Source organism: Pristiophorus japonicus, chromosome 8, assembly GCF_044704955.1.
Source record: "Pristiophorus japonicus isolate sPriJap1 chromosome 8, sPriJap1.hap1, whole genome shotgun sequence".
In the NCBI taxonomy this organism is placed as follows: Eukaryota; Metazoa; Chordata; class Chondrichthyes; family Pristiophoridae; genus Pristiophorus; species Pristiophorus japonicus.
The window spans coordinates 113548859-113575058 of NC_091984.1; the positions used below are offsets into that span (position 1 = coordinate 113548859).

General features: G+C 43.9%; 1 protein-coding gene across 3 annotated transcripts in view; it reads left to right on the top strand.

Moving 5' to 3' along the window:
• Nucleotides 1-26200, top strand: part of LOC139268148 (potassium channel subfamily T member 2) — a 1179460-nt gene that overhangs the window by 819735 nt on the left and 333525 nt on the right. For all 3 annotated transcript variants that reach the window (XM_070886186.1, XM_070886187.1, XM_070886188.1), the window contains 2 exons: nucleotides 12987-13088; nucleotides 23188-23271. In XM_070886186.1, the coding sequence (XP_070742287.1) occupies nucleotides 12987-13088; nucleotides 23188-23271 (186 nt within the window). The remainder of the gene's footprint in view (nucleotides 1-12986; nucleotides 13089-23187; nucleotides 23272-26200) is intronic.

Genomic DNA, 26200 nt, shown 5'->3' on the forward strand with positions numbered 1-26200 from the left:
ATTATAACTGTTGCACCATTATTGCATGCACCCCTAATTTCCTGTTTGATGCCCTCCCCAACATCACTACTACTGTTTAGAGGTCTGTACACAACTCCCACTAACGTTTTTTGCCCTTTGGTGTTCTGCAGCTCTACCCATATAGATTCCACATCATCCAAGCTAATGTCCTTCCTAACTATTGCCTTAATCTCCTCCTTAACCAGCAATGCTACCCCACCTCCTTTTCCTTTTATTCTATCCATCCTGAATGTTGAATACCCCTGGATGTTGAGTTGGATGTAGCATGTTTGGATACAGTTATATATAATAATGTAAGATACATGACACAGATAATATTCTGCGTTCCTGTTTTTGCCACCAAAGTGGATAACCTTACATTTATCTACATTATACTGCATCTGCCATGCATTTGCCCACTCACCTAACCTGTCCAAGTCACCCTGCAGCCTCTTAGCATCCTCCACACAGCTCACACTGCCACCCAGCTTAGTGTCATCAGCAAACTTGGAGATATTACATTCAATTCCTTCGTCAAAATCATTGATGTATATTGTAAATAGCTGGAGTTCCAGCATTGAACCTTGTGTTACCCCACTAGTCACTGCCTGCCATTCTGAAAAGGACCCATTTATTCTTACTCTTTGCTTCCTGTCTGCTAACCAGTTCTCTATCCACATCAATACATTACCGCTTAGACTCGAGTGTTCTCGACTCCATCCCGCAGCATGCGACCCGCCACCAACTCAGTGAAACTCCAACATTGCACGAGGTAGGCAAAGCCATAAGAGAGCTCAAGAATAACAAGGCTACTGGTGCGGATGTAATTCCTGCTGAGGCGCTAAAGTATGGCGGAGAAGCGCAGTTGCCGCGGATACATGACCTCATCTCTCTCATCTGGAGGGAGGAGAGCATGCCGGGAGATCTCAGAGATGCAGTGATTGTGACCATTTTTTAAAAAGTGGACAAGTCCGACTGCAGCAACTACAGGATAATCTCCCTGCTATGAGCCACTGGGGAAGTTGTCGCTAGAGTTCTCCTCAATCGTCTTCACACGCAGCATTCGAAATAAAGTAAATGAGTTGACGGCACAAATCATTCCAAATGGGTATGATTTGGTGGCCATTACAGAAACGTGGTTGCAGGGTGGCCAAGACTGGGAATTAAACATACAGGGGTATCTGACAATTCGGAAGGATAGACAAGAAGGGAAAGGAGGTGGGGTAGCTCTGTTAATAAAGGATGATATCAGGGCAGGTGTGAGAGATGATATTGGTTCTAATTAACAAAATGTTGAATCATTGTGGGTGGAGATTAGAGACAGTAAGGGGAAAAAGTCACTGGTGGGCATAGTTTATAGGCCCCCAAATAAAAACTTCACGGTGGGGAGGACAATAATCAAGGGAATAATAGAGGCATATGAAAAAGGAATGGCTGTAATCATGGGGGATTTTAACCTACATATCGATTGGTCAAATCAAATCGCACGGGGTAGCCTGGAGGAGGAATTCATAGAATGCATACGGGATTGTTTCTTCGAACAGTATGTTACAGAACCTACAAGGGAGCAAGCTATCTTAGATCTGGTCCTGTATAATGAGACAGGAATAATAAACGATCTCCTCGTAAAAGATCCTCTCGGAATGAGTGATCACAGTATGGTTGAATTTGTAACACAGATTGAGGGTGAGGAAGTAGTATCTCAAACGAGCGTACTATGCTTAAACAAAGGGGACTACAGTGGGATGAGGGCAGAGTTAGCTAAAGTCGACTGGGAACACAGACTAAACGGTGGCACAATTGAGGAACAGTGGAGGACTTTTAAGGAGCTCTTTCATAGTGCTCAACAAAAATATATTCCAGTGAAAAAGAAGGGCGGTAAGAGAAGGGATAACCAGCCGTGGACAACCAAGGAAATAAAGGAGAGTATCAAATTAAAAACCAATGCGTATAAGGTGGCCAAGGTTAGTGGGAAACTAGAAGATTGGGAAAATTTTAAACGACAGCAAAGAATGACTAAGAAAGCAATAAAGAAAGGAAAGATAGATTACGAAAGTAAACTAGCGCAAAACATAAAAACAGATAGTAAAAGCTTTTACCGATATATAAAATGGAAAATAGTGACTAAATTAAATGTTGGTCCTTTAGACGATGAGAAGGGGGATTTAGTAATGGGAAATGTGGAAATGGCTGAGATCTTGAACAATTATTTTGCTTCGGTCTTCACAGTGGAAGACACAAAAACCATGCCAAAAATTGTTGGTCCCGGGAATGTGGGAAGGGAGGACCTTGAGACAATCACTATCACGAGGGAGGTAGTGCTGGACAGGCTAATGGGACTCAAGGTAGACAAGTCCCCTGGTCCTGATGAAATGCATCCCAGGGTATTAAAAGAGATGGCGGAAGTTATAGCAGATGCATTCGTTATAATCGACCAAAATTCTCTGGACTCTGGGAGGTACCAGTGGATTGGAAAGCAGCTAATGTAACGCCTCTGTTTAAAAAAGGGGGCAGACAAAAGGCAGGTGACTTTAGGTCGGTTAGTTTAACATCTGTAGTGGGGAAAATGCTTGAAGCTATCATTAAGGAAGAAATAGCGGGACATCTAGATAGGAATAATGCAATCAAGCAGATGCAACATGTATTCATGAAAGGGAAATCATGTTTAACTAGTTTACTGGAATTCTTTGAGGATATAACAAGCATGGTGGATAGAGGTGTACCGATGGATGTGGTGTATTTAGATTTCCAAAAGGCATTCGATAAGGTGCCACACAAAAGGTTACTGCAGAAGATAAAGGTACGCGGAGTCAGAGGAAATATATTAGCATGGATAGAGAATTGTCTGGCGAACAGAAAGCAAAGAGTCGGGATAAATGGGACCTTTTCAGGTTGGAAATCGGTGGTTAGTGGTGTGCCACAGGGATCGGTGCTGGGACCGCAACTGTTTACAATATACATAGATGACCTGCAAGAGGGGACAGAGTGTAGTGTAACAAAATTTGCAGATGACACAAAGGTTAGTGGGAAAGCGGGTTGTGTAGAGGACACAGAGAGGCTGCAAAGAGATTTAGATAAGTTAAGCGAATGGGCTAAGGTTTGGCAGATGGAATACAATGTTGGAAAATGTGAGGTCATCCACCTTGGAAAAAAACAGTAAAAGGGAATATTATTTGAATGGGGAGAAATTACAACATGCTGCGCTGCAGAGGGACCTGGGGGTCCTTGTGCATAAATCCCAAAAAGTTAGTTTGCAGGTGCAGCAGGTAATCAGGAAGGCGAATGGAACGTTGGCCTTCATTGCAAGAGAGATGGAGTACAAAAGCAGGGAGATCCTGCTGCAACTGTACAGGGTATTGGTGAGGCCGCACCTGGAGTACTGCATGCAGTTTTGGTCACCTTACTTAAGGATGGATATACTAGCTTTGGAGGGGGTACAGAGACGATTCACGATGCTGATTCTGGAGAATAGGGAGTTACCTTATGATGATAGATTAAGTAGACTGGGTCTTTACTCGTTGGAGTTCAGAAGGATGAAGGGTGATCTTATAGAAACATTTAAAATAATGAAAGGGATAGACAAGATAGAGGCAGAGAGTTTGTTTGCACTGTTGGGGGAGACTAGAACTAGGGGGCACAGCCTCAAAATATGGGGGAGCCAATTTAAAACCGAGTTGAGAAGGAATGTCTTCTCCCAGAGGGTTGTGAATCTGTGGAATTCTCTGCCCAAGGAAGCAGTTGAGGCTAGCTCATTGAATGTATTCAAGTCACAGATAGATAGATTTTTAACCAATAAGGGAGTTAAGGGTTATGGGGAGCGGGCGGGTAAGTGGAGCTGAGTCCACGGCCAGATCAGCCATGATCTTTTTGACTGGCGGAGCAGGCTCGAGGGGCTAGATGGCCTACTCCTGTTCCTCATTCTTATGTTCTTATATTCTTCTCCCTGTGGCCGAGGAGCTCCTCCCGGAATCACAATGCGGATTTCGACCCCTACGGGGCACAACGTACATGATCTTTGCAGTGCGACAGCTGCAGGAAAATTGCAGGGAGCAGCGCTAGCACTTATACATGGCTTTTTTTGAACTTACAAAGGCCTTTGGCACTGTCAACCATGAGGGTCTATGGAGCATCTTCCTCCGATTCGGATGCCCCCAAAAGTTTGTCAACATCCTTTGCCTGCTTCATGATGCCATGCAGGCCGTGATCCTTTCCAGCGGATCCAGTAAAGACCCAATCCACGTCCGGACCGGGGTCAAACAGGGCTGCGTCATCGCTCCAACCCTCTTCTCAATCTTCCTCACCGCCATGCTCCATCTCACAATCAACAAGCTCCACAAACTACAGAACATGCGGAAAGCTGTTTAACCTACGCCACCTCAAGGCAAGGTCCAAGATCACCCCAACCTCTGTCGTTGAGCTGCAGTACATGGATGACGCCTGCGCCTGCACACATTCTGAGACTGAACTCCAGGATATAGTCAATGTATTCACTGAGGGATATGAAAGCATGGGCCTTACGCTTAACATCCGTAAGACAAAGGTTCTCCACCAGCTTGTCCCCGTCGCACAGCACTGCCCCGCAGTCATCAAGATCCACGGCGCGGCCCTTGACAATGTGGACCATTTCCCATATCTCAGGAGCCTCTTATCAACAAAGGCAGACATTGATGCGGAGATTCAACATCGCCTCCAGTGCGCCAGTGCAGCCTTCGGCCATCTGAGGAAAAGACTGTTTGAAGACTCGGCCCTTAAATCTACCACCAAGCTCATGGTCTATAGGGCTGTAGTAATACCCGCCCTCCTGTATGGATCTGAGGCATGGACGATGTATAGAAGGCACCTCAAGTCACTGGAGATATATCACCAACGATGTCTCTGCAAGATCCTGCAAATCCCCTGGGAGGACAGGCGCACCAACATCAGTATCCTCGTCCAGGCTAACATGCCCAGTATTGAAGCACTGACCACACTCGATCTGCTCCGCTGGGCAGGCCACATAGTTTGCATGCCAGATATGAGACTCGCTAAGCAAATGCTTTATGCGGAGCTCCTTCATGGTAAACGAGCCAAAGGTGGGCAGCGGAAACGTTATTAGGACACCCTCAAAGCCTCCCTGGTAAAGTGCAACATCACCACTGATACCTGGGAGACCCTGGCCGAAGACGCCCGAGGTGGATAAAGTGTATCCGGGAGGCACTTTCGAGTTTCCACGCAAAGAGCGTCAAGAGGTCAAGCGCAGGCAGCGGAAGGAGCGTAGAGCAAACTAGCCCCACCCACCCCTTCCCTTGACGCATGTCTGTTCCATGTGTAACAGAGTCTGTGGCTCTCGTATCAGACTGTTCAGCTATCAAAGAACTCACTTTGGGAGTGGAAGCAAGTCTTCCTCGATCCCGACGGACTGCCTATGATGATGAATACATAAGAACATAAGAACATAGGAACAGGAGTAGGCCATCTAGCCTCTCGAGCCTGCTCCGCCATTCAACAAGATCATGGCTGATCTGGCCGTGGACTCAACTCCACTTACCCGCCCGCTCCCCGTAACCCTTAATTCCCTTATTGGTTAAAAATCTATCTATCTGTGATTTGAATATATTCAATGAGCTAGCCTCAACTGCTTCCTTGGGCAGAGAATTCCACAGATTCACAACCCTCTGGGAGAAGAAATTCCTTCTCAACTCGGTTTTAAATTGGCTCCCCCATATTTTGAGGCTTTGCCCCCTAGTTCTAGTCTCCCCGACCAGTGGAAACAACCTCTCTGCCTCTATCTTGTCTATCCCTTTCATTATTTTAAATGTTTCTATAAGATCACCCTTCATCCTTCTGAACTCCAACGAGTAAAGACCCAGTCTACTCAATCTATCATCATAAGGTAACCCCCTCATCTCCAGAATCAGCCTAGTGAATCGTCTCTGTACCCCCTCCAAAGCTAGTATATCCTTCCTTAAGTAAGGTGACCAAAACTGCATGCAGTACTCCAGGTGCGGCCTCACCAATACCCTGTACAGTTGCAGCACGACCTCCCTGCTTTTGTACTCCATCCCTCTCGCAATGAAGGCCAACATTCCATTCGCCTTCCTGATTACCTGTTGCACCTGCAAACTAACTTTTTGGGATTCATGCACAAGGACCCCCAGGTCCCTCTGCACCGCAGCATGTTGTAATTTCTCCCCATTCAAATAATATTCCCTTTTACTGTTTTTTTTTCCAAGGTGGATGACCTCACATTTTCCGACATTGTATTCCATCTGCCAAACCTTAGCCCATTCGCTTAACTTATCTAAATCTCTTTGCAGCCTCTCTGTGTCCTCTACACAACCCGCTTTCCCACTAATCTTTTTGTCATCTGCAAATTTTGTTGCACTACACTCTGTCCCCTCTTCCAGGTCATCTATGTATGTTGTAAACAGTTGTGATCCCAGCACCGATCCCTGTGGCACACCACTAACCACCGATTTCCACCCCGAAAAGGACACATTTATCCCGACTCTTTGTTTTCTGTTCGCCAGCCAATTCTCTATCCATGCTAATACATTTCCTCTGACTCTGCGTACCTTTATCTTCTGCAGTAACCTTTTGTGTGGCACCTTATCGAATGCCTTTTGGAAATCTAAATACACCACATCCACCGGTACACCTCTATCTGCCATGCTCATTATATCCTCAAAGAATTCCAGTAAATTAGTTAAACATGATTTCCCCTTCATGAATCCATGTTGCGTCTGCTTGATTGCATTATTCCTATCTAGATGTCCCGCTATTTCTTCCTTAATGATAGCTTCAAGCATTTTCCCCACTACAGATGTTAAACTAACCGGCCTATAGTTACCTGCCTTTTGTCTGCCCCCTTTTTTAAACAGAGGCGTTACATTAGCTGCTTTCCAATCCGCTGGTACCTCCCCAGAGTCCAGAGAATTTTGGTCGATTATAACAAATGCATCTGCTATAACTTCCGCCATCTCTTTTAATACCCTGGGATGCATTTCATCAGGACCAGGGGACTTGTCTACCTTGAGTCCCATTAGCCTGTCCAGCACTACCTCCCTAGTGATAGTGATTATCTCAAGGTTCTCCCTTCCCACATTCCCGTGACCAGCAATTTTTGGCATGGTTTTTGTGTCTTCCACTGTGAAGACCGAAGCAAAATAATTGTTTAAGGTCTCCGCCATTTCCACATTTCCCATTATTAAATCCCCCTTCTCATCTTCCAAGGAACCAACATTTACTTTAGTCACTCTTTTTTGTTTTATATATCGGTAAAAGCTTTTACTATTTTTTAAAATGTTTTGCGCAAGTTTACTTTCGTAATCTATCTTTCCTTTCTTTATTGCTTTCTTAGTCATTCTTTGCTGTCGTTTAAAATTTTCCCAATCTTCTAGTTTCCCACTAACCTTGGCCAACTTATACGCATTGGTTTTTAATTTGATACTCTCCTTTATTTCCTTGGTTATCCACGGCTGGTTATCCCTTCTCTTACCGCCCTTCTTTTTCACTGGAATATATTTTTGTTGAGCACGATGAAAGAGCTCCTTAAAAGTCCTCCAATGTTCCTCAATTGTGCCATCATTCAGTCTGTGTTCCCAGTCGACTTTAGCTAACTCTGCCCTCATCCCACTGTAGTCCCCTTTGTTTAAGCATAGTACGCTCATTTGAGACACTACTTCCTCACCCTCAATCTGTGTTACAAATTCAACCATACTGTGATCACTCATTCCGAGAGGATCCTTTACGAGGAGATCGTTTATTATTCCTGTCTCATTACACAGGACCAGATCTAAGATAGCTTGCTCCCTTGTAGGTTCTGTTGCTCCCTTGTAGGTTCTGTGCTTTAATTTTGCACACTGATCTCTTGTGTGCAAAATTAAAGCCTTTTGAAAGTCCAAATACACCACATCCACTAGTTCTCCCTTGTCCACTCTACTAGATGCATCCTCAAAAAATTCTAGAAGATTTGTCAAGCATGATTTCCCTTTCATAAATCCATGCTAACTTGGACCGATCCTGTCACTGCTTTCCAAATGCGCTGCTATTACATCTTTAATAATTGATTCCAACATTTTCCCCACTACCGATGTCAGGCTAACCAGTCTATAATTCCCTGTTTTCTCTCCCTCCTTTTTTAAAAAGTGTGGTTACATTAGCTACCCTCCAATCTATAGGAACTGATCCAGAGTCTGTAGAATGTTGGAAAATGACCACAAATGCATCCACTATTTCAAGGGCCACTTACTTAAGTACTCTGGGATGCAGACTATCTGGCCCTAGGGTTTTATCGGCCTTCAGTCCCATCAATTTCCCTAACATAATTTCCTGACTAATAAGGATTTCCTTCAATTCCTCCTACTCGCTAGACCCTCTGCTCCCTTGTAGTTCCAGAAGGTTAATTGTTTTTTCCTTCGTGAAGACAGAACCAAAATATTTGTTCATTTGGTCTGCCATTTCTTTTTTCCCCATTATAAATTCATCTGATTCTGACTGCAAGGGACCTACATTTGTCTTCACTTATCTTTTTATCTTCACATATCTATGGAAGCTTTTGCAGTCAATGGACCAAAGAGTTTCCAGATAAGAGTAAAGAATTCACAGATTGGGTACTCAGGCATTTGATTGACATATAACAAGGTGTTTTGCTTTATAAAAAGAAAGAAAAAAGATCATGACCGAGGCTGCCGAAACTGTGATGAAAACTACTGAAGCACCTTCAAAATGTTTATTTCATTTCTCAGTTTTGCCTTTGGTTGACTTGCTTCGGTCCCTTAAGTTTTCACTTTGCTTTTACTTTACTCATTTGAGCATATCTGTCAATCAAATTCTTGTGTTTGCAACTCTTATCTGTGAATTCTTGATTTTTTGCTGAATCTGGCACTTAGAAAATGTTCTTTTAAGTCTGACATTCCGCTTCTTTCATCTTTTATTTATATAGACAGTTCAGAAGAAATTCAGTGTACTGTGAAATTCATTTTCACTTCCTGGCTCCATTGTATTTTCTGATTTAGATCTTAAAATTAATCAGATGGTGCCATTTACATGATAAGAATAGTTTACTATAACACACCTTCAATAAGTTAGTGCAAAATGTTTCATACTTCCGGTTACAGAGATAGGTTATTTTGATATTACACCAAACATCAACAAGACAAAGGTCCTCCACCAGCCTGTCCTTACTGCACAGCACTGCCCCCCAGTCATCAAGATCCACGCGCGGCCCTGGACAACGTGGATCACTTCTCATATCTCATGAGCCTCCTATCAACAAGACCAGGCATTGACGACAAAATCCAACACCGCCGCCAGTGCAGCCTTCGGAGGCCTGAGGAAAAGAGTGTTTGAAGACCAGGCCCTCAAAACTGCCACCAAGCTCAAGGTCTACAGAGCTGTAGTAATACCCGCCCTCCTGTATAAGCTCAGAAACATGGACCATGTACAGTAGACAACTCAAGTCGCTGGAGAAATACCACCAACAATGTCTCCGCAAGATCCTACAAATCCCCTGGGAGGACAGACGCACCAACATTAGCATCCTTGACCAGGCCAACATCCCCAGCATCGAAGCACTGACCACACTTGATCAGCTCTGCTGGGCAGGCCACATAGTTCGCATGCCAGACATGAGACTCCCAAAGCAGGCGCTCTACTAGGAACTCCTTTATGGCAAATGAGCCAAAGGTGGGCAGAGGAAACGTTACAAGGACACCCTCAAAGCCTCCCTGATAAAGTGCAACATCCCCACTGACACCTGGGAGACCCTGGCCAAAGACCGCCCTAAGTGGAGGAAGTGCATCCGGGAGGGCGCCGAGCACCTTGAGTCTCGTCGCCGAGAGCGTGCAGAAATCAAACGCAGGCAGCGGAAAGAGCGTGCAGCAAATCTGTCCCACCCTCCCTTATCCTCAATGTCTATCTGTCGCACCTTTGACAGAGATGTTGGTTCTTGTTTTGGACTGTACAGCCACCTAAGAACTCATAAGAGTGGAAGCAAGTCTTCCTCGATTCCGAGGGACTGCCTATGATGATATCATGATTTTGGCAGAAAAAAATTAAGAAACAAATTGGTTTGTAGAAAATGCATGCTTTCTTTCTTTGTGTTTGCACAATGCACCATCACAGAATCCGCCATCAAAGAATAGTATTACAGATTCACTGAATGTTTACCGTTAGTTGTTTCTCAACTTACCAGTTTGGGTGTGTATTTATGGCAGTGCTGTTCAGCAATTTGGCAGGTATTGGTGTAAGTGACAAGTTTAGCATTCATCACATTGGTAAATTCGTCTGTGTGCCTTTGGTGTTGTGTGCCAGTACTCCAACACTATAACACAGGTACAAGAAGCCAGTGCAACTGAAAAGTAAATCCCTTCAATCATTTTGCCAGAGGTGAAAGTCACAACTTTGAGAGGTAAAATGTGATTTCAATCATAATATTTGTATTTCTGTTCTATTTCCATCTTTTATTATTTAATTTAGTATTAGTTTGCTGATGAATTATTATGTTTGGACATTGTGATTATCCTTTATTAAATCAATTTTGTTTCCACTGTTAAATGAGTATTTTGTAAATAAAATTATTGTCGGAGTTGTTTTTTTCATATTTCCAATGTTTTATTTAACTTTCATTAATTTTTTGCTTTTGGATTATTTAATTACTGATGCATTTTCTATTTTTCCTTCCCTTTATGAAGGCATTAAATCCTTGTTGGGTTCCACGGGGTCTAGGTATCCTTTGGTACCTCTGCCAAGTAACTTCGTGTGCGAAACTCAAGAGCAAGTGTAGGCATGCTACTCCACTATCGTAACCAATACCAATCCTGTTTTCCTCAGACATGGTGCATGCGCATACACATACACATACATACACTTCCATCTATTTTTATTGCATAACTTCTTTCACTGAGAACCCTGACAATTTTTCCCCAAGGATCACAAGGTAATTAAGAATGAGCAAAATTTGAACCACCTTACTTCATCCACCCACAAAGACCCTCTCACTGCAGCATCCATTGGCTCTTAAATGATTCAAGGACTGCACCAATTGGCGCCAAGTGAAGGCTGTTGGCAGCAAGGTAAGTAATGGAAACGGGTGTCCGAGGCTCTCGTGGCTGGAATGGGTGAGGTGAGCCCAGGATAGCAGAGGTACGGGCTTTCCTTGTGGGGCCTGGAGGAGCATTCTTGCTCTTCTTAGCCTCAGGAAATAAAGTTTTTTCATTTACCTTTAGTGGGCTCTCTGGCTTCGCGACAACTTCGCCTGGTGAGCCAGCTGCAGTGGACATCCAACTCACGAGTGGGTTGAAAAGCCATTGGGGACCCATGTACATCCTGGGACCCCAATTTGCATTAATTAATGAGGCTCATGTCAGAGTCTAGAAAATACCTCATCCACTGGCTAAACCAGTGGCGTTAAAATTGCACATTGGCAGCAGTTAGATATAATTACATAGAATATACAGCACAGAAACAGCCCATTTGGCCCAACTGGTCTATGCTGTGTGAATGCGCCACAGGACCTTCCTCCCACTCTACTCCATTTAACCCTATCAGTATCTCCTTCTATTCCTTTCTCCCTTATCTAGTTTCCACTTAAATGCATCTATACTTTTTGCTTCAACTATTCCTTGTGGTAGCACGTTCCACATTCTGGATAAAGGCGTTAAAAGGCAGGAAATGGAGCCGCTCTATTTAAAAAGCTTTCTAGCTCGGTTCCCGCCAATTGGGGAGAGTTCAAATCCCCCCTAATGTTTTTCCAGACTCTAGTAAGAACCCTGACCTTTGTCACTAAGGATTAGCCTCATGGGTCCACTCTGAACTATCTCTAGCTCTTGGGTGTCTCCTTGTGACCAGAACTAGACACAATTTCAAGATGTGGTGGGACCGGAGCACTATACAATTTGATCAAAAGCTTCCTCTGAATTATCTTCACCTGGTTTGGCTATGTAGTTCAACATTCTGCCAATGCTAATTGTAGCAAGTCTCCCATCTACCTGACCGAGAGCAACTAACTCTTAGACTGAGGATTAAATCTGGGACCTGCTCTATGCATCTCAGCTGCTCATTGAAATAACTAACTGAGCCATTAGGAGAGCTTATTTTTCGAATGTAAATAAAAGTAGACTCAATTTTTGTCACATTTCCTTTTTATTTTTGTTTCATAATTTTACATTTCATTAACATTAATATTTTTAAGACCATTTTTATATTTTCACATTTAATCATTTTTCCATTTTATAAAAATGCAATTACATCAAAAATAATGCAGATATGAATTTCCAATTTACTATTTTGACTTCACTGGTTGGAGCAGTGCTAGTGATTTTTTAATGACCAATAGTAGAGAATGGATAATGAAAGGGAATTGTTTAACAGAATTGTCATGTGCAATGTAAATACACTTGTGTTTGCCATTAAAAAAAATGTAAATGTTGCAGTGACTTCACAAGGTGATCTTATCTATGCTGTTCAGTCAAAGCATGTTCAATAATGTTTTCCTTTAAGTACAGTCTTGTTGGTGCAAACTAATGCCATCATTGCAATGCCCCTTCTACAGTGTCAGAGCACTAATCTGCAGCTTTGCTGCAGAAAAACTTTACTCAAATATTTTTATTCAATATGACAATGACAACATAAATTGTGTGACATATTGAAAGATGTGCAGTAAAACAATTCTCTCTTTAATATCTCAACTGCTATATTTAGGTATAGTAATCACCATTTTTGACTAATGGATTGAATTGCTTTTTTAGATATCTATAGTTTATAAAACAATCCAAAAAATGATGTGTATCAAAGTACGACTAATAAATCGGCAAGATTCTACCAATTTTTTTTGTTTCTTTGAGGTTCTGTCAACTCTAGTGTAAATCTTATAGCTGATAAATAAAGTACAAGAACTATCAGCCTTTATGTTGTGACCCACTTTGTTTAATTCTTGCACTACCCAGTGAGAGGCAGTGTTGCTCTGCTGAAAATAAAAACAAAATCTAACCTATTTCTCCTTACAGAAAGAACGTGAAAAAGGTTCCAATCTGGCATTTATGTTCCGTCAACCATTTGCTGCTGGAAGAGTCTTTAGCATTAGCATGCTAGATACACTTTTGTACCAGGTAGTGCTTTTCTTTGTTATTATTACTAAAATAAATCTACAACTCCAATAGACTGTCATCAAACCTAATACATAATGGCACCAGCCTACTGTATCTTGGAATATTGCCAAATCAGGAATTATAATATATGTGTACCTGTTCTGCACATTAGTATCTGCACTTTTAAGCAATCTGATTGACATTTATATTCATTTAATATTCATCTAATAAATCAAACTGTGCAAAATGTTGTTACTCTGTTGAATATAATCAGGTTATCCAAATAATGGATTAAGGTGTTTAACTCTATCAAAATGCCAAAATAACCTCCTAGCAAGACTCGATTTGATATGCATTTATTTTAGTTTCTACAGATAAAAAGACAAGCGTTCTATATTTAGGCAGAGAGTCATTATTATTACTCTGTCCAAGCTCCTAAAGAGCTACCTAAATACTGATAATTCTTTTCATCTCTTTTTCCAAACTTTGTATGATTATACATCTCTATGTGATGTATTTATAAAATATTGTTATATATTTTGGGGAGGGCAATAGTTTTTTGTCCATTTTTGAATTTCTCCATGGTGAGAAATCTGCAAACAGTATTGTATTTTACAGTCCTGAAGTGAGGAACGTTGAGATTTCTTATTGTGAGATCTCCTTGAGCAATAGCTTCCGCAGTCAGTTATACATTGTTTTCTGAACCTTCAGGAGGCCATCCTGCAATCCCCAATGTAAGCCAAGAATCGATATATCCAGGTCCAGGTTTAATTTCCGGTCCTTCCAGTGCACTCCTGCCATAACCTTGGTGGGAGTGCGTTGCAAAGGCCATGAATTTTCGGCTCCAATCAATTTTGGTTGGAAAATTGCAGAATAACATAATAACATGTGTATTAATAAACACAATTATTGCAATTAATAAAGCACTGAGCTTCTTACTCAGTTACACAAAAAACTGCAATTTTTTTCAATTTAAAAATTTTAGTTGGCAATTGCACTATGCTAAAAAAAAGTCCTGTCTAAATAGTAACAAGTGATAACATGGTACGACTGTAGGAAATGTTGTGCTTTTAACTATATTTCCACATATCACTAATTTTTAAAGTTTCTTGTCATCCACCCCAGATAGGCGAGCAGGTGAGTCGACAGTAGACTTCTTTACTGCATACCACAACAAACATAGGGCTCAATTTTCCCCAATTATCTGCCCCACTTTTTTGGCATGCGCCTTTTTTTTGGAGTAAAAGAAAATCTCCAAGTTTCCCCAAAGTTTCTGCGCCAACGTAGCTCAGTTAGATATGATTTTTTTTAGATTACAATTTTTTTTGCATCATAGGACATGTAACCTGATGCACCAGTTTTTCAGATTTAAGCAAGTTTGGCCAACTTACATTCTTCCTAGGACGGTGTATGTGACCACTCCCAAAATACCTTCTGGGCACTTCAGAAAAAGCAACGCACATTACAAAACAGCGCAGAAAGACGCCATTGTTTTTGGGCGAAGTTTTGGAGGGAGTCAAGAAGGCAGAGAATATGCATCATGAAGCTTAATTTTTTTCAAAGTCAAAAGGGAGAAAATGGAAGTTAAAAGCAATTCTTTAATTTTTTATTTTTTTCAAAGTACCACGCCACCACTGAATGTCTCACCGGGCTTGAGGGTCGGAGCGTCGGCCGGCAGAATCGCTCCCTCGCCCAGACACAGGGGCTCGGGGCTCTGCTTCAAAAGAAGCCCGGGGTGGGGGGGGTGATGGAAGCCGCGCCCCTGTGTCCGGGCGAGGGATCGATTCTGCCGGCCGACGCTCCGACCCTCTAGCCATTCGGCGAGGAGAGATTCGGTGTGGGGTGGTACTTTGGAAAACATCAAAAATTAAACAATTGCATTAGACTTCATTTCTTCATTGAATACCTAGCTTCCTGCTCTAAGCAAGCCTATTGCGCATGTGCAGACCAAGATGTGGTCAATACTAGGGTGTCCACTTTGGTGAGAGAGAGAGGAAAAAAGGTGTGAGTGTTTTGTCCTGCAATTTTGCGCTTCTTGCAAAGCTACAATTAAATTATGGGGGTAATATTGACAATGCCATACCTCGTGCAAGCCTTCTGCATGATGGTGCTGCAGAGGAGAAGATTGATTAGGCATCATCAGCTGAGGAACCTCTGAGCACATAGGATAATGAGCAGGAGACCTTACCCACATCGGATATATCGAGACAGGCATTCATGCCTGCACCTGAGTGATGCAGACTGTGTGAGAAGGCTGCGTTTCTGCAAAGAAGTTGTAGCCGAGATCTGTGAGTTAGTAAAAGCAGACCTGCAACCTAGAAGCGTCAGGAGGACTGCTTTGTCAGTTGAAGTGAAGGTTACAGCTGCACTTTGATTCTATGCATCTGGATCATTAAAGGCCATAACTGGGGATGTGTGCGCCATTTCTCAACATGGAACACATATCTGCATTTGGCAGGTGACTGCTACACTATATGCCTGGAGGAATGACAACATAAGGAGGTGCGTGGAGAGGCGGGAGTTCCGGGGTCGGCGAGAGGCCTATAAAGGCCAGTGAGACCGGGAGCAGCGTCGAGGAGGTGCGTGGAGAGGCGGGAGTTCCGGGTTCGGCGAGAGGCCTATAAAGGCCAGTGAGACCGGAAGCAGCGTCGAGGAGGTGCGTGGAGAGGCGGGAGTTCCGGGGTCGGTGAGAGGCCTATAAAGGCCAGTGAGACCGGGAGCAGCGTCGAGGAGATGCGTGAAGAGGCGGGAGTTCCGGGGTCGGCGAGAGGCCTATAAAGGCCAGTGAGACCGGGAGCAGCGTCGAGGAGGTGCGTGCAGAGGCAGGAGCTCCGGGGTCGGCGAGAGGCGAGCCGGTGCAGCTACAGGGAGAAGGCAAAAAAGAAGTAGAAAGAAACAGAAAGGTGACGCCACAGCCAAGGGGGTAAGTGATTGGCTGATGATTGGTGAGTAGTTTTTCTTTTTTCTCTTCTAGAACAGTGAGTAAACTTTAGCATTGTTGCATATCAAAGGGTTAAGTCATGGCAGGACAGCTTGGTCACGTGTTATGCTCCTCCTGTACCATGTGGGAACTCAGGGACGACACCAGTGTTCCTGACGACTACGTGTGCGGGAAGTGTATCCGTCTCCAGCTCCTGATGGACCGCGTTGCAGAGTTGGAACTGAGGGTGCATTCACTCTGGAGCATCCACGATGCTGAGAATGACGTGAGTAGCACGTGTAGCGAGTTGGTCGTACCGCAGGGAAAGGGTCCACAGCCAGACAGGGAATGGAAGACCAGCAGGAAGAGCAGTGCAAGGAAGGTAGTGCAGGGGTCCCCTGTGGTCATCCCCCTGCAAAACAGATACACTGCTTTGGGTACTGTTGGGGGGGATGACTCATCAGGGGAGGGCAGCAGCAGTCAAGTTCATGGCACCGTGGCTGGCTCTGTTGCACAGGAGGGCAGGAAAAAGAGTGGGAGAGTGATAATGATAGGGGATTCAATTCTGAGGGGAATAGATAGGCGTTTCTGCGGCCGCAACCGAGACTCCAGGGTGGTATGTTGCCTCCCTGGTGCAAGGGTCAAGGATGTCTCAGAGCGGGTGCAGGACATTCTAAAAAGGGAGGGAGAACAGCCAGTTGTCGTGGTGCACATTGGTACCAACGACATAGGTAAAAAAAGGGATGAGGTCCTACGAAACGAATTTAAGGAGCTAGGAGCTAAATTAAAAAGTAGGACCTCAAAAGTAGTAATCTCGGGATTGCTACCAGTGCCACGTGCTAGTCAGAGTAGGAATCACAGGATAGCGCAGATGAATACGTGGCTTGAGCAGTGGTGCAGCAGGGAGGGATTCAAATTCCTGGAGCATTGGAACCGGTTCTGGGGGAGGTGGGACCAGTACAAACCGGACGATCTGCACCTGGGCAGGACCGGAACCAATGTCCTAGGGGGAGTGTTTGCTAGTGCTGTTGGGGAGGGGTTAAACTAATATGGCAGGGGGATGGGAACCAATGCAGGGAGACAGAGGGAAACAAAAAGGAGACAAAAGCAACAGACAGAAAGGAGATGAGGAAAAGTGGAGGGCAGAGAAACCCAAGGCAAACAACAAAAAAGGGCCACTGTACAGCAAAATTCTAAAAGGACAAAGTGTGTTAAAAAAACAAGCCTGAAGGCTTTGTGTCTTAATGCAAGGAGTATCTGTAATAACGTGGATGAATTAACTATGCAAATAGATGTTAACAAATATGATGTGATTGGGATTACAAGACGTGGCTCCAGGATGATCAGGGCTGGGAACTCAACATCCAGGGATATTCAACATTCAGGAAGGATAGAATAAAAGGAAAAGGAGGTGGGGAAGCATTGCTGGTTAAGGAGGAGATTAATGCAATAATTAGGAAGGACATTAGCTTGGATGATGTGGAATCTATATGGGTAGAGCTGCAGAACACCAAAGGGCAAAAAACGTTAGTGGGAGTTGTGTACAGACCTCCAAACAGTAGTAGTGATGTTGGGGAGGGCATCAAACAGGAAATTAGGGATGCATGCAATAAAGGTGCAGCAGTTATCATGGGTGACTTTAATATGCATATTGATTGGGCTAACCAAACTGGAAGCAATACGGTGGAGGAGGATTTCCTGGAGTGCATAAGGGATGGTTTTCTAGACCAATATATCGAGGAACCAACTAGGGGGGAGGCCATCTTAGACTGGGTGTTGTGTAATGAGAGAGGATTAATTAGCAATCTCGTTGTGCGAGGCCCCTTGGGGAAGAGTGACCATAATATGGTGGAATTCTGCATTAGGATGGAGAATGAAACAGTTAATTCAGAGACCATGGTCCAGAACTTAAAGAAGGGTAACTTTGAAGGTATGAGGCATGAATTGGCTAGGATAGATTGGCGAATGATACTTAAGGGGTTGACTGTGGATGGGCAATGGCAGACATTTAGAGACCGCATGGATGAACTACAACAATTGTACATCCCTGTCTGGCGTAAAAATAAAAAAGGGAAGGTGGCTCAACCGTGGCTATCAAGGGAAATCAGGGATAGTATTAAAGCCAAGGAAGTGGCATACAAATTGGCCAGAAATAGCAGCGAACCCGGGGACTGGGAGAAATTTAGAACTCAGCAGAGGAGGACAAAGGGTTTGATTAGGGCAGGGAAAATGGAGTACGAGAAGAAGCTTGCAGGGAACATTAAGACGGATTGCAAAAGTTTCGATAGATATGTAAAGAGGAAAAGGTTAGTAAAGACAAACGTAGGTCCCCTGCAGTCAGAATCAGGGGAAGTCATAACGGGGAACAAAGAAATGGCGGACCAATTGAACAAGTACTTTGGTACGGTATTCACTAAGGAGGACACAAACAACCTTCCGGATATAAAAGGGGTCAGAGGGTCTAGTAAGGAGGAGGAACTGAGGGAAATCCTTATTAGTCGGGAAATTGTGTTGGGGAAATTGAATGGATTGAAGGCCGATAAATGCCCAGGGCCTGATGGACTGCATCCCAGAGTACTTAAGGAGGTGGCCTTGGAAATAGCGGATGCGTTGACAGTCATTTTCCAACATTCCATTGACTCTGGATCAGTTTCTATTGAGTGGAGGGTAGCCAATGTAACCCCATTTTTTAAAAAAGGAGGGAGAGAGAAAACAGGGAATTATAGACCAGTCAGCCTGACATCGGTACTGGGTAAAATGATGGAATGAATTATTAAGGATGTCATAGCAGCGCATTTGGAAAGAGGTGACATGATAGGTCCAAGTCAGCATGGATTTGTGAAAGGGAAATCATGCTTGACAAATCTTCTGGAATTTTTTGAGGATGTTTCCAGTAGAGTGGACAAGGGAGAACCAGTTGATGTGGTATATTTGGACTTTCAGAAGGCTTTCGACAAGGTCCCACACAAGAGATTAATGTGCAAAGTTAAAGCACATGGGATTGGGGTAGTGTGCTGACATGGATTGAGAACTGGTTGTCAGACAGGAAGCAAAGAGTAGGAGTAAATGGGGACTTTTCCGAATGGCAGGCAGTGACTAGTGGGGTACCGCAAGATTCTGTGCTGGGGCCCCAGCTGTTTACACTGTACATTAATGATTTAGACGAGGGGATTAAATGTAGTATCTCCAAATTTGCGGATGACACTAAGTTGGGTGGCAGTGTGAGCTGCGAGGAGGATGCTATGAGGCTGCAGAGCGACTTGGATAGGTTAGGTGAGTGGGCAAATGCATGGCAGATGAAGTATAATGTGGATAAATGTGAGGTTATCCACTTTGGTGGTAAAAACAGAGAAACAGACTATTATCTGAATGGTGACAGATTAGGAAAAGGGGAGGTGCAACGAGACCTGGGTGTCATGGTACATCAGTCATTGAAGGTTGGCATGCAGGTACAGCAGGCGGTTAAGAAAGCAAATGGCATGTTGGCCTTCATAGCAAGGGGATATGAGTACAGGGGCAGGTTGGTGTTGCTACAGTTGTACAGGGCCTTGGTGAGGCCACACCTGGAGTATTGTGTACAGTTTTGGTCTCCTAACCTGAGGAAGGACATTCTTGCTATTGAGGGAGTGCAGCGAAGGTTCACCAGACTGATTCCCGGGATGGCGGGACTGACCCATCAAGAAAGACTGGATCAACTGGGCTTGTATTCACTGGAGTTCAGAAGAATGAGAGGGGACCTCATAGAAATGTTTAAAATTCTGATGGGTTTAGACAGGTTAGATGCAGGAAGAATGTTCCCAATGTTGGGCAAGTCCAGAACCAGGGGTCACAGTCTAAGGATAAGGGGTAAGCCATTTAGGACCGAGATGAGGAGAAACTTCTTCATCCAGAGAGTGGTGAACCTGTGGAATTCTCTACCACAGAAATTGTTGAGGCCAATTCACTAAATATATTCAAAAAGGAGTTAGATGAAGTCCTTACTACTTGGGGGATCAAGGGGTATGGCGAGAAAGCAGGAATGGGGTACTGAATTTGCATGTTCAGCCATGAACTCATTGAATGGCGGTGCAGGCTAGAAGGGCCGAATGGCCTACTCCTGCACCTATTTTCTATGTTTCTATAAAGTTCCCCATGACCACCCAGGCAATGTGTGACAGGGCTGTGGGCTTCTCCAGGATTGCTGGCTTCCCAAAGGTACAGGGCTGCATTGATTATACCCACATCGCCTTGCAAGCACCTTTGGAGAATTCCGAGATGTACAGGAACAGAAAAGGCTTCCACTCCGTTAATGTGAAGCTCGTCTGTGACGACATGCACCGCATCATGGCAGGTGATGCAAGATACTCTGGGAGCACTCATGATGCATTCATCCTATGCGAGTGCGTTATATTTGCCATGATTCAGCAGCAGCCAGAAGGGCAGCGTTGGCTGCTGGGGGACAAAGGTACGACCTCACCACCTGGCTCATGATGCCCCTATGTGTAACCCGGATGGAAGCTGACCGGGAATACAAAATGTCGCACATTGTGACGTGCAGCATAATAAAGAAGATCATTGGCATCTTGAAGCAGCATTTTATATTGTGGTCGGGGGGGGGGCAGGCGGTAATGTGGAAGGCCCAGCTTGGGCCTCTTCAGAGGCTGGTCTGGGGATTGGAGTGGGAGTGGCAGTTGATTCAGTCAATGGGCACGAGGTCTGGGTGTGTTCCCTTATTGCAGCAGCTACCTACGACATTCCTTCCCTCATGCCCCGACAGTGTATCAGGTACATGCAATATTCCATTCCTAATGTGCCCGGAAAGTGTTCCCATTTCTCGCGAGAGTGTTGTTACTTCTCCCGACAGTCCCGATACCCTGTCACCCACCCCATTGATGCTGTCCAGGAGTAATCACATCGAATCAATGCTCTCTGCACTCATTGTCATCATCTGACCCATGTCTATTATGTCCTGCACCTCAGGAGAGCAATGTCGAGCTCTCCTTCCCCTCCTCACCCTTGGTGTAGCTCGCTGCATCCTACTGGGACCCGCAGCCTCGGACAGTGGAGCCCTGGGTGTGCCTCATTGCACCCCACTGGGACCCGCAGCCTCGGACCATGAAACCATGAAATGTCCCAACACTCATACCACTCAGGAAAGAGGCTGGCACCTCAATGGGTGGCACCAGCACCTCCTCCAGAGTGAGTACAACAGTGGGGGCTTTAACCTCCCCCTCCACTTCACCCCCATGCTCTTGGTCTGGAAGGTGGGATTGGAAGATGTTCTCCTCTTCAGGCTCGACCGCATCTGAATCTTCTTCTGCATCGGCTTCAGCCTCGTCAGGTTGCCCTCAAGTTCTGCAAAATATAACAGAACAGACAAATGATGAACAGCAGAGGAGGGGGCAGGGTGGCATGAGTAGGCTCATACAGCGCAGGCTGCAGGCTCATTTGAAGGATCACAATGAATAATAGCACATTACATCAACCGAAGCGTAGCTGATGAAGACATCCCCATGAACTGAAGTCTGGTTAGCCAGCGCAGTACTTAACATTTAGCAAAACTAGACTGTGGAATTTGCAGGACTTATCCTCTCCCTCGAATGTGGGCCCAGCTTGTGCAGTGGTGTTTGCTTTTCTCCATGCAGGACCCATCAAAGCAGCGACCCTGTCTTCCAAGGGTATCAGTGGGTGCAGATTTGCCAGGCCTCCTCCTGTTCAAGTTCTCTCTCATCTGTTGTGTGCCACCTTCCTCTGCAAAGATGAAAATATAACTTTTTAGAGAGGATGTCCTTCTGCGGGTTGAGACATACAGATGGTCACATTTGCAATTGCAATTCCAGTGAATAAATGAAAACATTACTTGCACTAACTACTTGACCAAGGTCTTGCCACTTCTTTTTGCACTGGGCTCTAGAACTCTGGGTGGTCACCATTGCACAGTAATCTTGTGCAAGTTGATTCCAGCGTCTCTTCATTGCTTTTGGTGAAACTTTTATTTGACCTCTGGTGGTGTCCAGCTCATGCCATTTGACCTCAGTTTCAGTAACAAGTGCCTCCACTTGCTCTTGTGAGAAATTCTTTGTCCTTGAGATGCATTGCACATTGCAGCTCCAATTTTTTCCACTGAGAATTAAAGTTCTCACACACAACAGACTTTAAAAATGGCTGAATGCAGACAGGGAGGTGTACTGGGCACACGTGCCCATAGCAGTCATGTAAAAAATATTGTTTTTTTCGCACATGCGCAGAAGGGGGGGACATTCTTTTTTCGGTGCAGACATTAGGTTCCACCGCCCCAAAGCTAAAGGACAGGCTGTGCAGTGCTAATTTCAAAAATTAGAACAGGGAAACGTTCAAGTTTTTTTTTAGAGTTATCGGGGCCAAAACAAACGGGCGTAACTCTTGAAATACGCCTAAAAATGACATTGGGAAAAATTGAGCCCCTAAACTTAACCATGCAGGAAAGACATGATAACAGTATCAAAGTTTCTTTAAGTATGGGACATGGTCAAACTTGGCAGTCTTGTTAGAGAATCTTCACTAATCATTCTGCTTGTGGTTGGCAATTTTGCGTTTTGGTTCACATCAAACTGAATGCCAAAATTATAGAAATGTGAACTATTATAAGAACAGAAATCTTTCTTACTTTTTGTACTGGTTGTTATTCTAAACCAAGCTCTTCGAAATGAAAACACCAGTTACTCTACATGGTTACCCTCCTTCAGGCTACAATATATGAGTATGTGTACAGCATGCATGTGTGCCTCATCTAAAAACTATGTAACCTTATGGTAAAAACAAACAATTAATAATGGTGCATTCTTGTGACCCTCTTGTTCTAACTTTGGACAGTCTCAGCTGCTCAAAGAAAAACTGCTATCACTGTAGAAATAATCTTCATTAGTGTACAAAAATAACATGCTGGTAAGGCAAGAAAAACAGAAATCTGGCTAACTTCACAAATCCACTGGGATACCTTGGTGAATTCTCTTGTGTCTAGGGTCCCCAGTTTGCTACGATAGATATATAATGTACATGTGGACACTGGCGCATTGGGGAACTTCAATTATCTTTACATAATAAGAGATTTTTTATGGGGCCTGTTGGATAGTTTTATATTAATGTGTTTGTTCCAGCATAAACTTTTGCTATGGTGCACATTTTGATTAATTTAAAAAATATATTTTAATGACATTTTTATGGCAATTTTTTTGGTTGCAGTCATTTGTGAAGGACTACATGATTTCTATCACAAGACTACTTCTGGGGCTGGATACTACACCAGGTTCTGGATTTCTCTGTGCTGTAAGTTGTGTTCTTACAAACTCTAAGGCATAAATTGTTCCTTAAACAGTTGTTATGTGTCTTAGTTGTTGTACTTTATTGTCTAAAAACCCTTTTGGTTTAGAATAATCCCTTACATGGTCCAAAATCTCCCTAAGTCAAGGCTCAGCTTTTTCCCTGTCGAGTGTCAGTTTCTGAGTATACCTGGATTTATCTGGATTTTTGACTTGGAACAAACCAGAAGCAGACTTTCTACAGCAGTTTCCAGACCTTTTTTTAAATGATTTTAACTTGATAATGATAAGAGTTTTACTGCTTGGATTCAGATGACCTCTTTACTGCAGCAAGATAGTGTTGGAGCTTGTTGCGGGAAACTACCTATAATGATTTATTAGAGAATGTGGCAAATTGCACTGGGCTAAAGCAGCCATTCCTTCCAAAAATGTTTTTGAAATAAAAATTACGGTATCATTGACACTATCTCTGACTGCCCATTAACCTTCCTTTCCCTTAAATTAGGGTTTCTTTCTTGCATTCTTCTTATTGGCGACATCCTCTACTCAGCATCCTGCCCAATTCACTCTTTTACTGGGTTCACTCTGAGCATCCACTGCCTTCAGAACACATGCTGTCACTGCACAGAACGTCATTCATCTCACAGTGCAATATTGGAATCATTGCATGTTTTTATGCTCCATCTATTTCATTTCTCTGGCGACGCAGTTTCTTTATGTCTCTCGCCTCCAACAAATGACAACAATAACATCAATAATTTGCATTTACGTAGTGCCTTTAATGTAAAAACCATTCAAAAGCATTTTGCTCAATAGAAATAAAAGAGAAATTGACATTAAGCCAAGAATGGGAGATATTAGGAGGGGTGAAGAATAAATTGGCCAAAAAGATGAGTTTTGGGAAGGACCTTAAGGGTGGTGAGGTGGATGGAGTTAGGAAGGGAGATCCAGAGAGCAGAGGTAAGGTAGCTGAAGGTTCTGCCGTCAATTTTGGGTGAAGGGAAGTGGGGCGGGAGGGATGCACTTGAGGCCCGAGTTAGAGGAAACAATGTTTGTACAAGGGCTGGAGTAGATTTTAGAGATAGGATGGGGTGATGCTATAGAGGCTTTTAAAAATGTGGGCCTAGGGGGCAAAATAGCCCTGCGCCCTGATTGGAGGCGGTAATCTGCTGGGGCCAAGACTTCCCGCGCCTGGCGCAGAAGTCCTGCCCCGGCTGCATAATTGGGCTTACCGTCCCTAAAAGGAAGTAGAGCGCAACGCTAAGCGGATGTTCTGTGTAGCACTAACGCACTTCAACGCCCCTCTCCTTCATTTAAAGGCAAGAGCCGCTACGCACTCTGCAAGACCTCTGATGGCCTCCACTAGACTAGCAGGGCAGAGTGGTACCAGGCCTGCAGCCCGGCACCCAGAATGGAGTGCCGAGCTGAACAATGGCGGCCTGGACTACAGAAAATAAAGGTTCATGAGCCGACTCGAGAGTTGGCAAAAAATAAAATTGAAAATGCAGCACGGGGAGCAGGCGACCTCCCCTTTAACTCCCCCCTGTTAATGTATTGGAGGACAGAGAGCCAATGTAGGTCCGCAAGGGCAGAGGTGATGGCTAAGTAGGACTTAGTGCAGAACACGACATGTGTGGTGGTGTTTAGGGAGGATTGAAGGCCAGCACGGAGAGCACTAGAGTAATCAAGATTGGAGATGATAAAAAGCATGTAAAAGGGTTTCAGTGGCAGAGAGGATGAGGTGGGGGAGAAGGAAGGTAATGTCGATAGTCTTGGTGATAAACAGAATGTGATGTTTAAAGCTCAGTTTAGGATTAAACAGCATGTCTCGGTAGCACTTGGTCTGCTTTACCCTGAGACAAATGGCTGGTGAGGAGAGTGGATACAGGAAAGTTCTCCTCGGTGTCCTGGCCAATATTTATCCCTCAATCAACATCAGCAAAGCACAATATCTGGTCATTATCACATTGCTATTTGTGGGATCCTGCAGTGCACAAACTGGCTGCCGAGTATTCTACATTACTACAGTGACTACACTTCAAAAGTACTTCACTGGCTGTACGGTACTTTGGGGCATACTGAGGTTGTGAAAGGCGCTATATAAATGCAAGTCTCTCTTTTTTTTTGGAATCAGTGGCTAGATTTAGTCATTCCAATGTCGAGGTGGAGGAAGTTTTGGCTCTATTACCTTTTACCTTTGATCCTTAATACTTCTTCATCTAGTGACAATCTTCATTTCACTATCTCCTCTGACCTGAAATGGAATTCCCATGTTTCCTCCATTGCTAAAGCTCGCTCCATGCAGCTTGATTTTCTCTTTAGTTCCAGTTTTTCCCTCCTCTACAACTCTCCATACATCCCCAGTCTGTCCAAGACTTGTCGACTACTTCCATATTTGGTGAGGTTACTGCACAGAATGTAAGAAAATATTTGTCATCCTCTAACCTCTCTCTCCATTGCAACTTTTTTGTGTCTCTGTTTTATTAATACTACTATAGTCGATGCTCCACTGAACTTAGCTCTCTTTTTTTCATCCGAATCTATAAATACACTCAGTGTTAAAATCAAGAGATATTGCAATCTCTTAATCAATTTTGCTCTTTCCCAGGATATCAAAACTGTGGAGCTCCTAATTTTTCTCAGTCTTTCCTTTCTCTTGGTTTATTCAGGAATTAAAGGATAGATATCCCTCTATATTATAAATAGAAATTTACAGGCTGAGGATACCTAGTGGAAAATCTCTCCTTATAATCTTAAATTTGGTATCATTTTATCACTACTTGCTGATTTATCGCACCTCTTTTACTCTTTTCAGCCCTGGTGGCATCCTGAGCTATGGATCTTGGCCCATCAGCTTGGTTTCTTAATTTTAAAAGAAAGAAACTCCCTTTTATTAAACCTTCAGTGTTAATTTCTGCAATTGCAAAATATGGCTT